The sequence below is a fragment of the Aythya fuligula genome, chromosome 6 (assembly GCF_009819795.1).
Source record: "Aythya fuligula isolate bAytFul2 chromosome 6, bAytFul2.pri, whole genome shotgun sequence".
In the NCBI taxonomy this organism is placed as follows: domain Eukaryota; kingdom Metazoa; phylum Chordata; class Aves; order Anseriformes; family Anatidae; genus Aythya; species Aythya fuligula.
The window spans coordinates 23,680,036-23,698,153 of NC_045564.1; the positions used below are offsets into that span (position 1 = coordinate 23,680,036).

General features: G+C 42.6%; 1 protein-coding gene across 10 annotated transcripts in view; it reads right to left on the bottom strand.

The window, feature by feature from the left end:
* KALRN (kalirin RhoGEF kinase) overlaps positions 1-18,118 on the bottom strand; it is a 497,167-nt gene that overhangs the window by 95,680 nt on the left and 383,369 nt on the right. For 8 of the 10 annotated variants that reach the window (XM_032189850.1, XM_032189849.1, XM_032189853.1 and 5 more), the window contains exon 34: positions 262-291. The exons of 1 other annotated variant lie outside the window; for it this stretch is intronic. In XM_032189850.1, the coding sequence (XP_032045741.1) occupies positions 262-291 (30 nt within the window). Of the gene's footprint in view, positions 1-261; positions 292-1,560; positions 1,564-5,725; positions 5,730-18,118 lie in introns of those variants that run through there. One more of the 10 variants, XM_032189860.1, reaches the window with a different exon arrangement.

Genomic DNA, 18,118 nt, shown 5'->3' on the forward strand with positions numbered 1-18,118 from the left:
AGAACTGGAACCTGCTTATTGGCTTGACAGGGTGAGCCCCTGAAGAGAGCACACCCAGGCTCTACTTTCAAGTTGGTACAACCTCAAAATTCCTCACTGCAGCCCACTCGGGCCGAATGCACGCCCCCACGGGAACAGCCTGTCTCCCCACCCAGTGGCATAGTGGTTTGTGTGTCTAATGCAGGCAAGAAAGAAATCCCATTCACAGTTGTGATATTTACAATTACAGAAAAGGGTCAGTGGACAAGGACTGGTTCTCACCTGTCCTGTGTCTCTGCCGTAGACGAAATGCTAGATTTGGGGAAGAAGAAGGAAATATTTCTCTGAAAGATTATTTGTAAATAAATAGGAAAAAAAACAAACAAACAAAACAAACCATGGTGGCTGTTTGAGGCCATTCAGACAGAGTGGTAGCATTAATCCTGGCAGAAAGAGCTCAGTGGGTTGATGGAAGCGCACCAGATCAGCTTGGCACCTAGCAATGCAGTTGACCAACAAACCCACCACTCATCACACTGACACACTCTCCCCATAACTTGAATACAAACATTCACAGGTATGGTAAGAATAAGATATTGCTATGATACCTGCTGGGGTTTCTTTGCTATGGGCTAATTTGAGAACTATTTTTTTTTTTTTTCTGATCCAGTATGGGACCAGGTCTGGTATGGTATGAGATATTTAAGACACAAGTAAAATCCTGACTACTTTGTGGTAAATTCACTGACGAATTTTATCAAATTAATTTTGTGATGAATATCACTTTCAGTACTCCTTGCCAAACATTTTTTCTTTCCTCAACATTACGTTATTTGTGATTTCTTCTCTGAACACAATCAAATCTCATTTCCTTCTGGGGGATAACACGAACAAATACTGCGTTGCACTTCTCTTCCAGAGACAAATTTCAAACATTCACATGCCCTGCACTGAAGTACCACTAGGTGTCCGTGTTTGCCATCACACAGGAAACATCTGCTATAAGCAATTAACTCTCGCCTTCAGACAAAGGGCCTAAGTGCCGTGTATGGTATCTGGGCATGAAGAAGCCGGTCAAAACAGGAGCCCAGGATCCATCGTTTCCAACAATACGGACAAAGGATGTTCCAGAGCAGTCAAAAACTGTCTTCACATGGTTAGGTTGATTTTTGACAGATAAGTCATTTTAATTGCTTGAGAGGTGAAACAATCCAGAAATATCCCAGGAAACGAGGTCTGGGGAAGTTAGCAGTTCAGAAAGTTTGGAACTAATGAGGCACTTGCTAAGGAGCATCAGCTCAGGAAGGGCTGCCCTAAGCAGTTTCCAGCCTGCCATGCTGCACTTGGCACAGCAGGCTAAGGGGCAGCTATCCTAAAATCAGCCTTTCCTGGGCCTTTGACAATCCCTTCTCAAACAACTAAACACCTGATATAAGCAGATGCTTCCATTAGGACCACACCTGTAACCATTATCCCAGAGGAGGCAGGTGCACTCCATGACTCCATCTAGCCCCAAACTCCTGTTTTCCCTGTCTCATTAAAATAGCTATTTAATATAATGAGAACCAGAAGAAATCAGACCCTCTAGTTGCTGCTGGGCACCTGGTGTGATCAAGCTCTTCCTCAGCATTCATAGCCTCTAGCTTTAGAAACCCACCTCTGATGTGAGGATGTGAGGGAGCGAGCTGCCCTTCCCCAGCTGCCTGCCATGAATTTCTATCACCTACTCCTCCAGCATCCTCTGGATTGAAACATGGACCAGGGCTTCCCTCCATGCTCCACCTCACCACTGGAATAGCCAGTGCTAAAATTTGCAAGGAAAGACCCAATCTTTGGCAGAAGTAATTAAACAGGGTCCCTTTACAGGTGCAGTTAACACAGGTAGAGACCCACAAGTCATTTTTAGAGGCTGTCCACAAAGAATGGAACAGAAATCTCTCCCTTTTGCAAAGGACTTCCAGGTTTTTACCATGCCTGTTCTTGTGTCTTACCTACCACCACACCACAAAGGATATGTACTGACCAGATTAACCCAGGGCAAAGTAATCTCTCTGGAAGGACTATATTACACTAATACGTGTACAATTTGTCAGCCACTTACGAATAATGCAAATACATCTGATTCCTGATGACAGAAATCCTTTCACCTCTGAAGTGTTCCCTCAAGCTATTAATTACTTAATTTATTTTTGGAGAGTAACTTTGCAATCTCAGAGAAAGATATCATGCCTCTCTCTACCTCTGAGCATACAAATTGGAATACAGACAGGCTGCTGCTTTCTCACATGTATTGCATTTCATTTGGAAGAAGAAAATAAAGGATGTCCTTAAGGTTGCACTTCACAGGTAAATGGCTCAATAATTTAACATATAATATTCACTTTTATTATTCCTGTGATAAAAACCACCATTAAAGCCATTGGCTGGTACATTTAAAACCCAGACAGCAGTCTAATCTGTGTGCTGTACAACAAGATCAGTGAGAGACATTAAAATAAAAATAACGATGCAATATGCCTTTGCAAACCATAAGGCATAACCGAAAGATCTGACACAGGGATGAATGTAATGAATTAAACAGAAAGCAATGGCTTGAAAATCAAGAAGAAAAGGGAATGCAGAGGCAAATAGTGAAATGTTGCAAAGATGCAGGAGGGCCCCGAGCAGCCCAGAGTGAACGTGCCGTGTCCTGAGTGCAGCCGGCAGGAGCCCCAGCCTGTCCCCACGTTCAACAAAGGCAGCCCCACAGAGATGGCTGCTGCCTGCCACCAGCAAACCAACTCCCATCCTCTGCGATTGCTTGTGCCTGGGCTAGGAAGCGTCATCATGCATTCAGTGTGTAAATGTTCTCATCAGGATGTGCTAAAATAGATGAAATCTGTGCTAGAAAAGAGCCCTGCCCTATGCCACAGGTGCAGGCAGGGATCCAGCCACACAGCTACCCTCCCTGCTGCAGGACACTGCTCACAAAACTCTGAGCACTGATGGGAGCCATCTAGGGCAGACACTGACCCTGGGAAAGGAGTTTTCTTGTGACTTACACGAGCCTTTTTGACTTTGGGAACACCCATCTGAGTGCTCATCAGTCTCAGGAGGGTGAAGTGCAAGCCACCAAAAAGATCCCAGACAAGGACATGTCCTACTATGGGGACATCCCAGCTGCTCCAAGCATGGGAGCCAACTCAGCTCCAGGGATCAGGAGGTACTGGTGTACCACGACAGGATTACCATTTGATGGCCCTTCCTGAGCCATAGTACGTGTGTACGGCCACTGCGGCATCTGTTAAATTTCCAGCCATGAAGCAGCAGTCAGAGGAAGCAAGACTGAACACCAGAGGAACATTTATCATTACAGTACAGATGGAAAAGACCTATCAGGTCACTGGCTGTCTTCCTTCCTGCTAGAACAGAGCTTAACTAGTACTAAATCCACTTCAGTTTAAAGTCTAGTGGGAATTAATAGCTCTCCAACAGGGCAAGCAGGGGGTTGGAAGATGGTCTTTGGAAAAGGACACCTCAGACACTTCTTAAAAACAGGCAGCTGACAGGTTTATCCTGCAAACTGCAATTGATCTCACACTGGTTCTAAATACGAACCCGTCTCAGAGAGGCTGAGAACTGGTAATAGAGATACTGCAGTGGCTTTAACAGCATGGGTGAATAAATACCTCTCACCCCAGCAAATGTGGTGGCATTTCAATTGGCTGCTTCTACACGGGTGCAAAATACTGGTGTACTTGGTCTTCCCTCCTGTGATACAGTGCCATAATTAAGGTTTTAGTCCTTTTGTAAATAAGGTATTAAATTTGCTGCAGAACCTCACAAAGCACATTGTGGTCTGTGACCTGTGAGCGCACATAACAGAGAGGACCTGGCTACCTGAGGTGTCAGGGAACTACATCTGATGCTCATGGCAGTCCTTGTGAGCAGCATCACAGCCAGGGGTTCTGTGCTGCTGTGTCCTCTCTGACAGCTCTGGGGCAGATGCTGCTCATACCTCATACCTGATGCTCAGTGTGGTATTTGGATCCCTGAGCTGAATGCTGAGCAATGATTACAGCTCCAGTAATCACATTACTGGTCATTGACACTCACTGCCAAGGGAGGCAAACAGATCAGTTATATTTGGGGTTCTCCATTTCCAAATATGCCTGTATTTTGGTCAGCTCCCTCTCATAACAGAGTAGTAACAGAAGGCAGGAGGATAAACATCAGCGCATTACACTTATCTCTCACCTTTGCCTTGACTCCTTTGGAGAATCACACCACAAAAACACAGCAAGCTGAAGCTGCCACACCTTTGGCAAAGCCCAAATTCAAACCGTTGCTACACGTGTTGTATTAGACCATCATTTGTCTGGTCTAAGTGCTTGTGATTGCTAAAGATGCTCTGTCAGTACGCAACACGCACAACATCCTCTCATGTAATACTAAGCTATTAAAAAATACATTATAATGTAAAGAACTATGCCCAGCCCAACTCACTATGCTAGATTATCCAATCTGTTATTAAAATTGCTGTATCATTTTGGTCATATTTATCTCCTTTTTTCTGTTCCTAGAATGTTTTGGTTATGCCTTCAGTATATTTTTTTTAATCACAAATCCAGAATATTCAGAAGCAGAATCAGCAGTGCACAGCATCTACAGACAGAGGTAAAAAACAATATATTTCAGGTAGGTGAGAATTCGTTTACTCTGTAGTACAAATCTCAAGCCACCATCTGATTTTCACTCAAAGAACCAGCAACAGAGAATGAATCTGTCAGGGTCAGAAGAGCTGCTCAGAGTATTTAAGTATTTTAAAATATGCCAGCATCATTGTAGAAACCCACACTAGCCGGTTATTTACATATATTCAATAGCACACAGAGCTCTGCTAGTTTAAACAAAGCATTCTGTGTGGTGCTGCTCTGTGTCCTAATATAAATTGCTAGTTTTCTGTTGCTTTTAGGCTTTCTGCCCATCTGGATTTGGATGGCAGCCAGTTTTGGATAGAAGCATTTAGTCACCATAAACAGCCTATTTCAAGAGGGTGAGAGCGGCAGCGGGAGAAAGAATGGGATTTGCATTCTTATCAAGAGGGTAAAAAAAAATAAAAGCGAATAAGACCACTTAGACGCCGATTCTGTCTGCACTGAAATAAATCCAGGAGCTGTCACTCGAGCTGGGGGATAGGCACTAGAAATCTTATCCCCCACAGAATTCTTTGTGAAAATTTCTGAAATTCCATAGGGATTTTCTTTTTACTGGGAAGTTGGAGAGAGAGAGATCAAATCCAGAAAAAGCCTTTGAGGAATTTCAGTCCTGGAGAATTGGTTTAGTTTTACTGTGGTGTAACAGGCTCTGTTTGGGGTGCGAACACTGAGTCACCCATGTTCCTCCCTCTAAAAGCTCTGCACCTCTGAGGGATGCTGAGCTGAGAGCTCTGGCAAGTTTGGTGATTGCTTCATTGCAGCAGTATGGAGGTGTTTCTGTGGGGTAGATTATATTTCAGGAGCTAGGAACTGAACCAGGAATAACCTATCATGGTTAGCAAAATTGCTCCAGATTGAGCTCACTTCAGAAAGTCCTTGGAGAATACCTGGCTCACCTCTGAGTCCTTCTTGATCCTCAGGCCCCTACACTCATCTGCCCTTAAAATGGAGATGGTGCTTCCCACTCTTTGCTTTGTCTGACCAAATGAAGATGATCCCTGCTTGAGCTTCACAGGAAGGTCTCTTTATATTTAAGCTATTTGTCAAACACATGGTGAGGATGATGGTGACAGCCTGTAGCCCAAATGTACCAGCTTTGCTCCTCTCAGCGAGGAGATAACAAGAGGCATCTGGATGCTCAGCATTCCATAAATCAAGACACAGTATGCTATTTCGCAGCAGGAAGAAGAAACAGAGATGGCACACGGGACATATAAATATGCTAATGGAAAGGAAATCTGGTGTTATGGTTTCAAATAGCACAAATCTTTCCTGTCCAGCATATCTTGCTGGAGTCCCTTACTATACGACCATATCCTGGCTGTGCTGGATTTTGGACTCCAGCATATGCTGACATCTGCAGAACAGCTTGAATGGAGCTGCCTGAATTATTTCTGGAGCCTTTTTTTTCCCAGAAAGTAAGGCTAGAGTCAGCCCAAATTAAACAGCGCATGCAACTGTAAAAAAATCTTTTGAAGATAAAGACGACCAGACTCTGTTTCACCCTACAAACTGAACCAGAGCATCAGTCTGTGTTTGGCCTTTTAAGACTGGAGGTTTTCTCATGGTATTTGGCTTAGAGAGCTGGTACCAAAATCCCATTCCCTTCCCTGGAGAAGCACAAAATAAAGCATATATCATCGGTATTTCCTCAGTGCCACGGGGCCAGCACAACTTGCTCCAAAACCATTTGCTACCAGTGTAGCAGAGGGCGAGACAGGCAGATGGCTGGAACACCCCAAGGTAAAGCTCCAGCTGTCACCTCTTGCAGCCACAAGATGTTCTGAACACGCCTAGGGTTAACAAAAGCACAAGAGTAGACTGAAATTAGGCAGTAATGACTAGTTGCTTTTTTTTTTTTTTTTTTTTTTGTATGTTCAGCACACTGAGCAAAACAGACAGTCTTGCCCCAGGAGGTCAAGGGTTTCAGTCAACGTATCATTTATCAGGCATCAACTCCCAAGACACTGCTAGCAAGTACACGAAATCTGGTCATGTAATCTGGCCAGGAACTTTGTGAAACATCTCCAGGTACAAACAGCAAAGTGTACACAGTAAAAGGTCTTTGTCGATGAGTTTAAAACCAGAAGCCAGTTGTCTGCATTACATACTTGGTACCACTGGAGAAGGGGAGTTCAAATCCAGCGGAAGCTTCTGAAAAACAAGCACAGAATGGGACAAGCACACAAGCCCTTGCAAAAGGCAGGCACTGTGCACATCTGTCTTTATCTAACTGAGGAGTTCTGTTTTGGCCAGAGTTTTGAGAAGAGAGGAATCATATCATCTTCCAGCAGCCCTGTTCTCTTCTCAGACTGTGTTCCCAGCTGAGTATGTACCCTGCCACTTGCTTGTCAGCAGAGAACCTACAGCCTACAGCCTCCCTGATATCACCTGATATCAACAACAAGGAATGTTTAGGATCTACAGGTCCCTGATTAGCCACCTCTGCTTTTACATTACGCTGAAATAAAAACAATTACCTGAAGAACCAGAAACAATGGCTTGCCACAGCCAGAGGAGAGACATCAGACTGATGTCCTCCTGAGAAGGATGCAAATGATATTCAGAGGAAAAGGACAGTAAGATCACCCTAGGGATGCTTTGGAACAAAGCAAATCTCGGTTTGTGCACTGGATCAAATTTGCTTGATATACATATCCCCAGCTTATATTTCCTTTACAATCTGGATAATTATTTTTGACAGGTATGTTGCCATCTGCACAGCTAGATTTCCAATGGAGTTATGAAAAGTGGTATCATTTCTAATAATACCTGCAACAGATCTCCCTCCCCTTATCAAATAAAAAGCAGACATTTCCAAGGCAAGCAGTTATATATAGATTGTTTCAAAGCTGTTTTTTGTTGTGGTTCTGTAGTGAATGCATGCAGGCAGAAAAGGGATAATCTTGTACTCTCTTTACCTCTGCTAGTATTCAGGGATCAGGATTTAGTGGCTAACTCTTTTAGATACATGTAAGCCTGATGACATTAGACAGATACCCTGCCAGCGGAGTATCATGCCCAGCTGCCAGCAGCGTTACGGGGGCAGTGCCTAAGGCTGAAGGCAGAGTCTGTCTTCTTGCATCTGCCCAGACTCATTGCTGATCTTCACTGACCTGCCTCGGGTATGCTGGGCTCTCTTGAAACAACCAACCCTTTGCAAGGATGGCTGGCTATCCACAGGCTCTGTGGCTGGGGAGTGGGTGAAAATGAGAATGTCCAGCAAAGAAAAATGCAAAAGCCTGCACTGATACTTGCTAGTATCACAGGAAACAACAAACACTCCTCCTTCAGTCTCAAAAGGGCTAAGGATCTGAACAGAGAAACAAAAACATGACGAAAGATTTATTTATTTTTGTCCAAATTGTTGAATTTAGAGAACAGATGTTTTATATAAAACTGGCTTTATTTTTAATTGGAAGGGGTTATTCAAACTATGCCTAAGCCATATGGTCCTTTAAGTCTGACTCCCCTCTGCCATTGCTGGAGAGGCTAGCTTGGCATCCCTCGCCTTTTCCAAGTTGTTTCCTTTTTACAGATTTAATAGCTGCTATTTTTCATTTTTATTGTGGGTCCCTAGGTCCCGTCACTGTAAGTCAGAGCCTTAGGCTCAAAATTAACTCAAAGGTAGATTTAGATAAGTTGCTCTTAATGATTTTCAGTAGGTTGGTCGAATAGACTGTAGAGGCAAAAGTAGATTTGAGATTACAGAACCTGTAGGATTAATGCCAGTGACCAGTGTTCACCTCAAAGTGCCTCACCTCACTGCCCAAGGAAGACCTGGCCCTGACGTGCACATTTTCCTGCCCCTTTTCCCTTTGTGGGTGTCACAGTGAGAGAAACAATGTTTCTGGTAAAATTTAAATGACATTTTAAGAGGCTTGGCCCCTGTTTGGGTGAGGTGCCTGCAGTTGCCTGGTAGTGGCTGGAGACAGCCAGGTAACCCCATAGATCCTTCACCCTCCTGCATTCCCAAGGTGTTTCCTCTAATGCCTGTATTTATGGCTGGTACATTAATGCCTTATTCCAACAATATGCTCCAGCTCAGTGTTCCCATTAATCACCATGTAAAACCACGCAACTGCTGCTGCAAATAGGCTGCAGGGGTGAACTGCATATGAAGCATGCCCATGCCCTCAGTCAGTGCTTGGCACAGTGGAAAGCGGATCTCGAGGGACCTGATTACTTGTGTTTGAGTCCCCCCTGTTGCTTGCCTCTTCCACTGCACCCGCTGAACCTTTTCAGCATTGCTGCATCATTGTCAGGCATCATGGCGGGTTGCAGCTTGAGCCCTAGCAGTTAAATCCTGGGGCTTTCATTCTCCTTGCCATAATACTGCTATTTACTTGAGGTGACCTCATTTGCCAAGTGATGTAACAGGGTGCTTGATCGAGCCTGGCACGTCTAAGCAGATGTTTCCAGTGGACACAGAAACAGCATTATGAAACGAAGATATCGCCTAAAACTTGAGCAGTGCAAGAGATTACAATGGCTTTTATGCAGATCAGCTTACCTAAAACTGCGTTGAAAGGACTTTGGCTGCAGTCATATGCTTCCCTTTTTAAAAAGAAAGACTGTTGCTTGTACTACTGTAATGTGACTCCCAAAGGAACTGGCAGCTGCAGGTTTTGAATTTTATCATTCTTGGCCTCTTTGATAGAGTTGACTGGAGCAAGCCCAGAGGACACTCCTCCCATAACATTGTTCTTCTTTAACTACAATAACAAAAAATGGTTGCACCCTTTTTGTTTTGTTTTATTTCCTAACAAGGTAATAAATTCTGCTGCAAACAAGAATATAAATCCAAAGAGTTTGATAGTCAGTCTGACTTGCTTTGTTTCAGCTGAAAGAAAATACTCATTGACTTTGCCATTTACATTTGCTGTCTTGTCACATTATCAGGCCTGGCTAAATATGGATCAATGAAGTCCAGTACAAACAAGTAAAAGATTGAGGGGAGCCTAAAAGAACTTGCTATGTTAATTTATCAAAGGATGAGCAGAATAATAAGGTCTATTGATAAGCACATTCCCACTCCCGCTTCATTTCTTTCACTGAAAACACTTCAGATAAAATACTCTGTCCTATTGCTGTTATATGTAAATAGACCCCAGCTGAATTTCTTTCTTTCTGTTCTTGCTAGACTCAGTGTGATCAATACAGAAGCCTCAATATTCAAAGACAGGTGTCTGTTTACCCACAACACTCATGCACGTGATTCTTTTGTTCCCCAAAACCACATTTCTCTTTTGCACTCAACACTCATAAAGGAAGGCTGCAAGAACTGAGCTTAAAATATACTCAGGCTATTTGACAACATAAAATACAACAGTGCCTAGGATAAACAAAAGGTTCTGGTAGCCGAATGTGATATTTTCAGTGTGAGATCCAAGTGCACTTAATATTTGACATTACCATATCCAGTGTGTCTCTAAAGCTATGTGGAGGACGTGTTCAGGGTAGCTCAATCAGAGAGCCACTGCTGAGGCTAAAGTCAGTGAAGTTTAGCACGAACTGAACATTTACTTCTTTTGGATTCCTTTGGAAAATCCTACACTAAATCTCTATCTTGTCCTTAACTGACAGATAGAAACATATGCGCTCTGGGGAGCTACATTTTTTTTTTTTTTTCACTAAGTAATTGGGAGATAAACTGTGTAAGATATCTATTGCAGAAAGACAGAGAACCTAAAGAATTGGACAGTGGATCTGACTTGCTATTTCCCTTGGGATAGCAAGGGATTTCGTGGCATCCCAGCTGCAGATGAGAGTGACACAGGAGCCTGAGCACGAATGGGTGAAGGCTTGGGAAAAGAATAGGACTGTGGCAGAACTGGGGCTGGAGAGATGAGGGGCAGATGACAAACTGGGATCCCAGGAGCAGATAAAAGAAATAACCAACTAGGATGACAAAGGACCCTCAGTGCTGATCAGTACTGTAATGAAACCAAGCAATTCCCATACGAAACCTTGACTCACTCTGAGATGTTTCCCAAACTGCATATTGGAGAACTCTAAAATGAAGAAAGAAATGATTAACCTTTGCTGCACCTTTCTTAAATGCCATTCACGTCTACGCTTAACACCCACAGCCTGTCTTCCATATGTGTGCGTATGGTATTAACATTATATTAATTGCACTTACTTAAACCACATACCCAACACGACGTTTCCTTGGCTGAATATCTCCTTTTCCACTCATAAAATTGTGTTCTCTTAATAAATCCCGTTTCACTAATTCATTATTCCTTCATCTCTGCCGTAAGATTTTTGGCATAAGCATCTGTTTCCTTTCATAAAACGCAAGCACATTTTGGACAAGAATGATAATGATAAATAATAAGTAAGCAATTTCCTCAATCCAAGGCAATACAGTAGCAGAACTGTCTGCCCAAACCTCATTAACCCCTATCCAACCTAAAGAAACAACTGCTGAAATGCTCTGGTCACCAGAATGAGTTCTAAATGGAAGGAAAACATGCTTAAACTAAAAGAGAATGAACCTAGTCTTTACTGCATGAAAAATGATTTTACTGTGGCACCACCACACAAAACACTGTAATTATGGGCTGGTGGCTCTTTCAAAGATAAATTTCCACAAGAAAATGATGAAAACACAGTGTAAAACATCTTTCTTTCATTCTTAGGGTTTGCACGCAAGGCCTTAGCGAGTAGTGACCCTATTAAGAGCATGTACATAATTTATCACAGACTGCACAGTTTCCTTTCTGATTCCCCTATTTATCCCTCCAGCAAAAAAAAAAAAAAAAAAAAAAAAGGGACTCTTTATCACACTGCTCCATATTGTACTGTAACTAATGCCTGGATTGATCCACAGTGCCGATAAATGAATTTGCCTCTCTCCTGTATCAAAGGTATTTTCCTCACTAAGATGCACCATTGAGGCATGGGAAAAAAAAAAAAAAAAAAAAAGGCAAAGGGAATCTGAAAAGTCCCTGTAGAAACCAGAGAAATTCTGGGGAAATAGCATTTAGAGGCAGGCCCACTCTTGGCCATGGCCCAGATGCTGCAGCAAGCCATCTCCTCCCCTGTTCTGGTGCCCAAGGATGCTGGGGTTGATCCCCATGGATGCAGGCAGTAGGGGCACCTACTCCAGAGGGATGGGGAGCTCTTGGGGATGGGGAGCAGGACCTGTGGCAGCCCTCTGAGACTCCCCTCTTCCCTGGGCTCTCCAGTGACCTGCTCTTGGTGCCTAATGGGGGATAGGGTAAATATCAATCAAAAAGGCCAAATCCTGAATGTTTTCAAAACCCCCTACAGTTTGCTGGTCTCAAAAAGTGAAGAGTGATCAGGCAGTTTGAGCAGTCAAGTCAAGACTTTTCTGCTAAGTAGAGTTTAAAAAAAGGGAATGATTGAGGAAAAAAGGATTGGGATAGAATTTGAATAGAGTTTAGCACAGAAAGCTTGAAATAAAAGTAGAGGGGGAAAAGGACATTCAATACCCTTATGAATGCTTATTTTATGTTCCACCTGCAATTTGCCGAATTTGATGCAAGAGGCACAAACTGTAGGTCTAATTTACTATGTGGCAACTTTGTTATAGAGACCCCAGCCACATCTCACTGCTATCGGTGATGAAGGCAAAAGGGGCACCTGTAAAACTAGACCATACATTTTGCCATGCCTTGGTTCCCCTATCAGTGTTAGTAAAAGCTCCGAGTCTTATTTCAAGAACATCTACAAAGCCTTCTTCTCATCTTCCAGCCACAAAGTGCCCAAATAAAATTAAATGATACTACAGTGCCTTTAGATCACACAAAATAACCATTTCTGTCAGGCTGTTACATTTGAAATTGCCAGAAAGGAGTAGGAAAAAATTGTAGAGGAGTGTGCAGCATTTCCCGAACTGAAGCCAAAGAGATTTACAGTTCTTTGTACACATTGTTGGAATATTTACACATTCTCACCACAACAGCATTAGTACTAATATAGGTAAACCTTATTTCTTTCCTATGAAGGACAATTTCATCTTCTATGGAAAGCAAAAAGTTTATCATTGAGCTTTATTCTACCCCCTAAAAACTTGGCAGTCCTTTTATATCATCCATCTCTATTACGACGCCATGGATTATCAATTGAACACTTATCTTAATTGCTTGGCTATTTGGAAAATTACAATCCCAGACTGGTCTGTCTTACAAACATTTCTACAGTTCTCTGGCTCCACTACATACATTTGGTTTCTATCCATACAGTAACTGTCATTTACTTTGACTGACTCCATTTTTCTTTTCTGATCACCCTATGTCATTTTACGACATTTTCTCAGCCTCAGTTCCATTCTGCAACCCCATATAATTCAAATCATCATTCATATCACTGGCTTTTCTTCTCCTCTCACTAACTGTATGATATGAAAAATATCCATTCAATGGCTATTGTTTAGCAATAACAAGGGAACACTTTAATTTTATCAAAATTACTGTGAATACTGCTAAGAAATGCAACTGTTGTAAATTCACGTTTTAGCCACAGCAACAAAAACTGCGTCAGCTACTGACATAGTGCAATTATTTAACTGATTGAAGGCCTGCTGCAATCACATCATCCAGGTACATGATTTTGGTAGTTCACATCAACAGTTCAGCACAAATGGACTATTTTCTCTGCTAAAACATTTTCTTGAGAAAAGAAATTACATTGTTTTTAAGAAATTCTTACAGCTTTTTTTTTTTTTTTTTTTTTTAATTTTAATTACTAAAAATAGGAAGGTAGTCACCAATGCAACACTGAATGAAGAGAAAAAGTAGCCTAATCTCACTTTGCAAAATAGAAAATGTAGCCAGACAACAACACTAAACACAAAAGCATCACGGAAAAAAAAAAAAAAAAAAAAAAAAAAAGGAGGAAAACAGTAATTCCAAAAATAGGTTACAGCTTATAGTTACACATCTACAGCTACAGATGTGGTGTGATAACTATAGGTTCGTTTTTCCCTTTTTATAGAAGTCTTTCTAGAAAGTTGCTTGGGTAAATGCTAGCAAACCCTTTACTCCCAAGCAAAGCAAATACAATGAAGGAGGTCAGTGCTCTTCTTTAGAAGTACAAGTCTGCAGTCTTCACCCTCCAGAAGGATACTCAGACCAGGAGGGTTTGTAGAACAGCACCGGCTGAGCAAATGCTTCTTAACTGGGTTTCTCTCTGACTGCAAGCTCCAGCACCACCTGCTCACAGCCTGAATTTGCCACAGCTCAGGAAAACTGCCCCAGGACTTGGGTAACACTTTGTAGGCGTTCACCCACAGTTGTTTAGAATCAGGGATGGAAAATGTAAAAGCCGACATACCTTCCTTCCCCTCTGGCAGTTCAACAGGTGTGTGCTCTGTTAACTAACCCCGTCTCCGTGCCACTGCCACCTTGACGTCATTGTTACTGGGCTGACAAAAGGTTTCCATGACAAACCAGAAAGCTGATCTGTTATCTCCCCTTTGGAGGAAACCGAAATGCCCTCTCTCCCATGTTGTGCTAGAACCACCCATCTTTTATTTGGCACATAGCACACCGGCTGCATTTTCATGGGTGAGTTTGATTTTTCTCTGCTCTGGGACAGAGCAGCTGGGTCCTTTGTTGCTTCTCCCCTAAACGAGAGCAGAGGGTGTCACCCCTGCACCCCACCACAGAAAGGAGAACAGATAACACTGAAAGAGGATGAACTTTGAAGCAAAGAACAAAATCACTATTAAGTCACTTGATTCTTGGCTGTAATTTATTACCTCCCCTAGCAGGCATGGCCCGTAATAGTTAGCAGATGTCTGAAACATCTCGTTTTGAACTTTGACTAAGATTAAAAAGAGATTTCGTACTGTTTAAATAGCAGCTGCAGAATGAAATAAGGTTTCCTTCCTAATGTGACAGAAATGTTCATCCTGGCCTTAAACAAGGAGGATTGTTTTATATTCTGTAAATATTGAGGGAACTATATTTCTGTGCACAGGCACCCACACATTATAAATTTTATATGCCTCTAATTTGCAGCAATTGACGTGAAATAACCCCACTGGAAAAGGCTGGCCCAGAAGCCTGAATGCTGCCTAGGTTTTTGTTACAGTTTGCCCCACGCCTACGGCTCACCGCAGGCAGAAGACTAGCACAGCTTGGCTGCAGATGCCAGGTTAGCAAAGTCACTGGGCCAAATTTCAATTATTGTCATTCTCATGGCATCGAGGGAGAACCTAGAAGTCCTCAGAGAGGACCACAGCCTGGCTGTGCGAACAGAACCAAAACCCACTAAGGAGCAATGAAGTATGCTTAATTACGCCCATGGTCCCCCCCAAACTTACTGCCACGCTGGACCCACAGGGGTTTAACCATGCCCAACAATACAAATTCTCCCCTGTATTTGAGCCTGGGGACCTGATGCTGGTTTGATTGCATGGCACAGGCCCTGTGACCCCTCCAGGCCTACTGATTCCCCTTCCTCATGTTCCGACACTGCTTTAGTTTCAGCCAAAGGCTAACCAATTAACTGAAACAGATGGCTAAGACTCTGATTGAGGAAGTTAACATACAAACTGCTTATTTAAAAACAGGTTTAGATTCCAAAATGAATTATTTTTCCCTTTCAGCCTGTGTGTATTTCTTATGTGCTGGCTAGAGGGGATACTTTCTGAGTTTTTCATGAATTCCTTGTGCTTGCAGGTTTCTCGATGGGCACAAACAAATATGTGGCAGACAGCACCAGTATGAAAGAGGTTTCAAAAGGTCTGCTGTGGTGAACAAAGATGGCACTAACCTGTACACATCTGGTTTGAGTTAATATTTTTATCCCGTTAGAATACATGAGATTTTTTCCTAAGCTAGTTTTTTCCTGGTACACACGTTTCTCCCGATTTTAGTAACATAAGGTTGTAATATAGTGTTCTTGACCAGATGTGATTTTGGAGCCAGTCCTGAGGAGCGCTGCTCACCTTCAGTGAAGGCAAACGCTAAACCGTGTACTGTTGTCTTTGGGGATGACAAAACAACTTTCCTTTGGCTCCTGTTAAGACCATTTTAAATCCTGCTGCAGGACAGCTGGTTACAATGTGGCATGTAATACTAAAGATGTTATTACCGAATATGAAAATACCTAACGCTTTTGAAAATACAATCAACATATTTTATTCATTGTCCCAGTGAGGTTCACAACTCTAAGACCTTCAAACCATAGCAGGACTTAAAAACATACGCTTAACCTCAAGCCAGTGCTAACCCTGTTCCTATGAAGCGAAGCAGAGCATATGCTTAACATTAGGGGCATGTGCTTAATGGGCTTATGAAACAAGCCTTGTTTTATGATTCAGCGCAAGCAATTTGCAGCTCTGTATTCATCTTCCTTACAACTGGTAACGTGCCTGGGAAATCACGACCGGCTGGTGCAGGGACGGAAGCACCGATGGGGCTGTTACACTGCATGAACACGGTGCCCAGCACCAGCCCAGGACCATCCAACCTGCCCCACTCAGGTCTCTGTTGATATGTTCAATATTCCCAGCCATGGAACAGGTGAGTGAAAACCAGCCCAGCTAATTAAACACCCTAGCTGTTTAGCATAAAGAAACTATATGCAGGAATAATACCCACAGATGTTTTTATCCAGATTTACAGTAACTCCGCCACTCCCAGCAGGTGCCAGCACTTCTGACTTGGAGAACACGACGCCTGCACATATTTCTATTTAATTACCAACATTTTCAGAAATTTGCTCTGCGGTGCTCAGAGCGGAGTCATTAATCTTCCGTAATTTCTTTGAACAACAATTTTAACTTTTATGAGGCTGGAACCCCTCTCTGCAGCAGCGGCTGCATTGCCGGAGAACTGGGTTTTATGCAAGGCAGTTGTCATGGAAACTTGCTGGGGAGGGGAGAACCCAAACAATAATCGAGCATCAAAGAATTGTATGTGCAGGGAAAATTCAACGCTAGGCTCCACATTAGAGCCATAGGGTCTCCAAACTGCAGATTTTAAAGCTTAGGAGGACTGGATATTATTATAAGCTCTCTTGGGGATGGCTGTATTCCAGTAATGCATTATCACTGATCTGTTCCCATTATAATCCATCCATTTCACTGGAAATGACATGTTTGTGGGGCAGTGGAAAAGCAATCTGAATAGGAACAATTGCACATCTCTGGTTTTGGGAGAGAAAAGAGAAAGAGAGAGGAGGGAAAAAAAGGTTATAATCAAAACTATATTTCAATAGCAAGCCTAGCTGTTGCAAAAATAATAATGGTCTTGGCTAGCCTCTTGTTGTGAAATAATGAACCTTCTGCACCTTTATAATATTATTGCAGGCATTCTATAGAGCACCCTAATAAAAATGGATGGCTAACTAAATGAGAAAAGGCTGCTGCGTTGTTTTATGAGGCAATAATCCAGTTCCAGAACACATAAATTGTAAACCCCAAACCAAAGAGTTTATCCCAGGGACCCAGCACAACTTTATTGTTATTGTTACCCTGTTGCTCTTGTATATGACATTACAGATGTGTTTTCAAAATAATTAAAATCTTAAAGTTAGCAAAGGTGCATAAATGTGCACCAAGAGTGCTGAGTGCCACAAACTATTATGAACTTGCATATAAGAAGGGTGCTTTTTTTATATTCAGAGGGATTGGTTTACCGCTTAAAGATGGGAACATACAGATAGGGAAGCTAAAATAACCTAGCTGAAGGCCGCTGCCTGGGACACAGATGATCTTGGTTTTAACTCCAACTCTGCCTCTTCTCTAGTGTTTGATTTGGGCCATCTCATTCTCCTGTAACACTTCTGTGTCTTGGAAGTAGGGACAGTGCCAGTCATCTTTTCATGAGACTAAGCAGAAGCTTACATTTCAACCCATGTATTTGTAGCAAGAAACACTCCATTTGTTTCACAAACACATTTCTAGCAATGCCAAACTTCCACAAATCTGCTGAAATCATCAGTCTCCTCAAACCCATTTCGAACCTCTGTGCCTATACCTGGGGCTGGCAGTCTTCCCTCCATGACAATTAGATCTGCATGTATTAGGGCTCATCCTGTTTATACCTCTGCCAAGCTTACCAAGCTATTTGGATCAGTAGGCTGTTCTCTTTGCTCCTGTCAGATCACCCAGCTGCAGGCATTAGCAGTGTGCTTTTAATCTTTCTGTTTCCCATGGATAACTAGCAGTCCCTGTGGAGCAGAACCAGCGCAGCCCAACTCCCCACAGATCTGGACTGTGTGGTCAGTCTCCAGCTGTGGTGGAAGTTGTTTTTTTTTTGGCTCAAGCATCTACGAGGTTTCTCATCCCTGTCTATTCTCTAGCAATGCACATGCTCACACCACTGCATTTCTCCTAATTAGAGCAGTTTCTTTGTCTCTCTCCCAACCCTTATGCTGACTTCCAGGAACCCCACAGAAATCATCTTTGAGATCAGAAGCTTTCTGCCAATTTACTTGAAAATTTCCATGAGCAGATG